The sequence below is a fragment of the Pelobates fuscus genome, chromosome 9, assembly GCF_036172605.1.
Source record: "Pelobates fuscus isolate aPelFus1 chromosome 9, aPelFus1.pri, whole genome shotgun sequence".
Taxonomy (NCBI): Eukaryota; Metazoa; Chordata; class Amphibia; order Anura; family Pelobatidae; genus Pelobates; species Pelobates fuscus.
The window spans coordinates 139,721,148-139,726,732 of NC_086325.1; the positions used below are offsets into that span (position 1 = coordinate 139,721,148).

The 5,585-nt window shown below is 40.4% G+C and overlaps 1 protein-coding gene across 1 annotated transcript; it reads left to right on the forward strand.

Annotated features, from left to right (window-relative positions):
* Window positions 1-549: 549 nt before the first annotated feature.
* Window positions 550-3,335, forward strand: NAIF1 (nuclear apoptosis inducing factor 1). The gene is made up of 2 exons (XM_063431397.1): window positions 550-1,052; window positions 2,016-3,335. Exons 1-2 carry the CDS (start codon window positions 617-619, stop codon window positions 2,489-2,491), a joined length of 912 nt encoding a protein of 303 aa, XP_063287467.1. The 5' UTR covers window positions 550-616; the 3' UTR covers window positions 2,492-3,335.
* The last annotated feature ends 2,250 nt before the right edge of the window (window positions 3,336-5,585 follow it).

The following is a 5,585-nucleotide window of genomic DNA, read 5'->3' on the forward strand; positions in this document are numbered from 1 at the left end:
ACGTAGAGCTAAACTGTCAATCACTCAGCCCTCTTCGCTCAACCAGCCAATCAGAATGCGCCTGCGTGTGTGGTCCCGCCCCCGCAGCAACACGCGCGTCCTATTGGCTGCCCCGCTAGCATTTGTAGAGTCGGTGACCAATAAGAGCGCAGCAATTAGGAGGGAAATTTAAAAGATTACATTTTAACATGAAAAACAGCAAAACTCGTTCTTGTATTGCTTGCTAATGAACACAATGGTACAATGTTTAACGTTGGTGACAAAAATAAAAAAATTAGCCCGAACTCGAACGCAGAGAACTGCCAGCAAAGCACCCTTTGAGGTATCATCCAATCACAGGTGGATAAAGTGATTGACAGCTGCGTTAAGCAATCACACAACAGTTTTCGGTTGACGGTTTGATGTGCCTTACTAACGAGGCGTTGGGCGGAGTAATCGGAGTGACAGCTGCCTCGTCCAATGGTGTTGTTCTGAGTAGGCGGGTCCGTCGCGCTGCTAGACTGCGTACGGACGTGATAAAGAGGCAGATTCTCGAAGCTGTTACGCTGCGTAGTTTTGTCTCCCTAAGCGTACGTAATTTACGTATTGCGGCCTATTCCACATTGTTGGCGGGGCAATGGCTACGCCAGCCAAGAAAAGGAAGATGAATTTCTCAGAGCAGGAGGTGGAGATCATCATGGAGGAGATGGAAAAGCAAAAACACATCCTCATTAACCACTTCAATGCTGGTGTGCCACTACTGACCAAGAGCAACGCCTGGCAAGATATCTTGAAGCGGGTGAACGCCATCAGCACGTGCCAACGCGAACTGGCCGAAGTCAAGAAGAAGTGGTCCGACCTGAAAACCGACGTGCGCCGGAAAATGTCCCAGGCCCGTGCCACCATGGAAGGCGAGGGCGATGGCGAACCAGTCGTGCTGACCCCTATGCAGCAGCGCATCTGCAACCTGCTGGGCGAAAGCGCCATCCTTAGCTTGCCTAACCACGAGTGCCCTGCCGAGATATCTGGCCAAGTGGGCATCAGTTCGCCTGGCGGCGTTACGCTTTCCCAGAGTGAGTGGGTAACCTTTACTACAACACCATGGCGCGGATTCCCAGCGCCGAATGGTTGACCAGTTTACAAGATAGGATAACTGAAGCCATGCGTCTACGCCAACCGGGGCAGATTTTATGTTCGATCACAGTTTTTCAACCCACGCTGCTTATAATCCACGAGTCACTTCTAAGGTGGCCCGGTGCGCACTTCAGTGTCGGTTTAAGTGTAGGCGTTAATGGATTTTGATTGGAAATCTTTATTTTAAAGATCACATTTCTTCCTAGTGATAGTCAGAAAAAGGTTGCAAAAAACAGAATTACCGTATATGTTGTAGACATGTCCAGGAAATTTTTTTTTACTGGACTTGTAGGTAACCGCTCTAGCCGTTCAACACTGCCCTATATAGAAATAAAATAACATTGCATGGCGTAACGTGTATTTTACGAAAGCTTTAAATGAATTTGTTGGGTAGAAAAAGAAATTTTTACTTTATTTATAAGAAACACGTCTAGGGCAAAGTTGAGAAGGTGGGATGGTTAACACTAGCAGTCTGGTTTTGCTAATTTATCAGTTATTAAATGTTTTACCAATATTTCTTTAAATGAATAATTCACGTTTAATATGGAGTTGTGTTGGATACAAACTCTGATTAGAATATGGGCTGTTTGTGCTTGGTCTTATAGACTAAGAGATATAAATTGCTCCGCTGTGTAACAAATCTTTACAAAATATAAGCACATTTAGCTGTATAAAGAGCTTTGTAACAGTATGTACGATCTGATGCGAATGCGGAATCTGAACATTGTCATTGAGTACCCAATGTTCTAAGCTGTGTGTTTCTATTTGATTCTAATTTTGCTGATTATAGCAGTAACCCTAACTTTAGAAATATATTGTTTATCACAGTAGTAAATGTTCAGCACTATCTGTAATCAGCAATGACTTTTATGTTAACTTTTCTGCATATTTCTTTTTTTCAGTCCCATCAGAAACAACGTATCATACACTAGAAGAGAATGTAGTGGAGTATTGTACTACGGAGACCCCTACGACTGTTGGGTCTGAAACTCCGGTAGAGATTATATCACCTTCCCCAGATGTCACCTTGAAACCTCAAGAGCTGAAAAATCGAATTGCTCTGAATTCAGCTCGGTTGCTACAAGAGCAGCGGGTCACCAACCTCCACGTGAAAGAGATTGCCCAGCACTTGGAGCAGCAGAACGACATCCTGCAGATGATACGCCGATCCCAGGAAGTGCAGGCCAGCGCACAAGAGCGCCAAGCGCAGGCCATGGAGGGGACTCAGGCTGCACTTAGTGCACTCATCCAGGTTCTGCGACCAGTGATGAAGGACATGCGTAGATACCTACAGAGTTGCGTCAACAGCTCACAAGATGGTGGCGATGTTGGTAATTCCGAAATTCAAAATGGGCAACCGCATAGTATTAACCAATGACTGGCAATGAACTTTTTAAACCAAACAGTACCATAACATAACCGTGTTCAGTATTGGAAGACTCTTTCAGAGGACTGACGGCCAGGAAATGTAGAATCTTAAACGGAAAAGTGTGACCCTTACATCTTCGCGTTTTAAAACATGAGTAAGAAAATGAACTATTCAATGCCACTAGAACACATTGTAACGCTTCCTAAATCTGCAACTGCTATGGTAATCTACGCATTCCATAGCAAGGCATCTCTACAGCCAAACATTTGTTCTATAAATTCTTAGCATCTGGCAAGCCCGAGTGTTTAACACAGCAAGACAGGATGTCTAAAAACTATTAGTTTCAAGGTTAGGTTAACCGAATGGGTCATCTTGTCTATTCTTCTCTAGTTAGAGGGTCAGTAATATAAATAGATGTTTTTTAACATAGCCCACTGAGGGAAGTTCCAATATCAAAAAAGTTTTTTTTTTTTTTTTTTTATTCCTTCTTTTTTTTAAAGGCTAAAGTTATTTTTAAATTCTAGCAGAATTTATGCAGTTTTATACCTAATTGGGTTTAGGCATGTTCTGGCTGAATATACACATTAAAGGGTCACTGTAGGCACATTAATAACTTCATTTTATTGAACCTGTTATAGTGCCCTCCTTATCCTACCCCCAGAAACCTAATATTAAACTAAACCGAAGGCTTGGAATCTTACTTCCTGACTTACATAATGTGACGTCACTTGTGCATGCACAGTCACAGTCGGCAATAGAGAATCATTGTATTTCTCTCTATGGAGGAATTCCAGGAGCATTGTGACGAGTAAGACTCTGTGCTGGAGAAAAGATGGGGGTGGCGGGACATGATAAGGGGCAACAGGAAAGTAATGTTAAGAATACTGGTATGTATTCTTAACACTACAGTGAGGATGATTTAAGTAATGGCACCATGCAGATGCCCCTGCAGTGAAAGACATTCCTTTCCTTTTTAAATGTAAAGTTCCAATTATAAAAACACTATAGGGTCAAGAATGTGTATTCCTGACCCTATAGTGTTAAAACACGATTTAAGTTTCTTTCCTCCCACCCCCCCCCTTCCCCCCCCCCCCTTTAAAAGCTGTAAAATTCACCTTTATTCCAGCCTTGTGCAGCTCTGACCTGCCCCTGATCCGCCTCTTTGGCTGAGATCATCAGAAGTGACTATCATCAGAAGTGACTATTAGTCAACATTAGTTTGGCTGAAATCATCCATTCTGATGATCTCAGCCAAGGAGGGGGTTGAGCCAAACGCTGCCATGTCCAATCAACATCTCCTCCTAGAGATGCATTGAATCATTGCATCTCTATGGGAAAAGTTTGGCTCCTCAATGCAGCACTGACCCAGGAAGCACCTCTAGTGGCCGTCTGAATGACTGCCACTGGTGGTGTCTCCGAAAAGGCAGTGTTTACATGAAAATGTCTGCAGGGACATACTTTTACATTAAGCTGTAGTTGTTCTGGTGACTATAGTGTCCCCTTAAGATTTACTCCATTGATTTCATATGGTTTGTGATTGACCATTCTGACCACTTCATTCTGTCTGCTCTTCTTCAGGTATATCCATTCAAGGTAGAGAAAAAAAATATTAATGTATCTCAAAAAGTGTTTGCAATTTTTCACCATTTTTTCAGATAGTGTTAAAACATAAAAAAAAAATCAGAAGTTGTATTTAACGTTTTATGTATTTAATGTAATTAATAGCTGTTTCTAGATTCATTTTGAGTGCATGGGAAGAGTTGCAGAGAGAAATATTAGAATACTTTTAACAGGCATATTTGTATTTACAACTTATTTTCGAATTCGTCCAGGGTCATACAGAGTAATTGCTGGGAGAAAGACAAAACTAAAAAAAAAACATTCTCCACTATTGTTCTGTTTTGACTATTTTGTCTAAAAATTTTTATTTATCTTGTCTGTTCTTCATATTTCCTGCTTTAATGATTATAACTGTAAATATGGATATATTGAGCCATGAATTCAAATCCCGATCACTGACCAGTATGTAGTTATGATGATTAACTAATCATTTTTATTTTAAAAAAAAATGCAGGCTTCCAGAAAAAAAGGAAAAATAAAACTGCGTAACTTTTACATGTGTGTGATGAGCCATTCATAGGAGCGTTCATATGAGATAATATTTATTAATTTTGATAGCTATTCCACCTTGCTCACAATATTTGCTTTGAATATTTTACATGGTAAAATGTACAGCAGATATAAAAGGGGAAAAAAAAACACCTTCAATGCTTGAACTGTTGTATGTTTTTATCAAGTAATTCATTTAGTAATTAAAGGGATACTATCAAAACAACTTAAAGCAGCACTGTCACCATCCGGGCCAAAACCGCACAGATCCCCCGACGGTGACACTGCTGCTGGAGGTCCGATGACTGCGAGGCAGATAAGGGTGAGATTACTTACCTGAACCTATTATTTCCTCTTTTCTTCCTCTTTCAGAATCTGTTATTTTCCTAATTTATGTTCTATTTCTCTTTAAAACATAAGAAAAAGTAGGGACTACTTTGTCTTATGTATGTTTCCTATGCTTGACAAGGGATGGAGCTTAAGGCAAGCTCCTTTGTCGAGATAGTGGCACATGCCTTAACCGCTCTACCATTTGTCAAGATTGTCAAGTGAATACACAAAACAACGTAGCACTTTGTATTATATTTAAAGATAAGTAGATCAGAAAAGAACATATTCTGAAACAAGCAGAGAAGAGGAAACATTAAGAGAAATGTAAATTTGAGGTAAAAGAACCACTATAAGCATCATACCATTTCATCACATCGCACTGTCCCCTTAATCCTGCAGCTGCAACATTTTACAAACACTGTAGAGGGCACTGTAGAGTTAGGAATCTAGTTTTGGATTCCACACACTATAGTGTTCCTTTAATCACTAGTATGATTTAACATTTGTGACATTTCTTGCATTCTGCAAAATCGCAGATGCAAAAGAAAGCAAATGGGGAATATATTTGTAACACAATGCTATATTAAAGGGGTACTGCTACTTTTCTGGGCAAGCATTGCTAATATAGAGACATTATTTTTTTAATAAAGTTTTATTTCTGCTC

Coding starts and splice junctions, on each gene's coding strand:
- NAIF1 (XM_063431397.1), top strand. CDS start 617: ATGGCTACGCCAGCCAAGAAAAGGAAGATGAATTTCTCAGAGCAGGAG. Junction 1,053..2,015: donor CGGCGTTACGCTTTCCCAGA/GTGAGTGGGTAA, acceptor TCTTTTTTTCAG/TCCCATCAGAAACAACGTAT.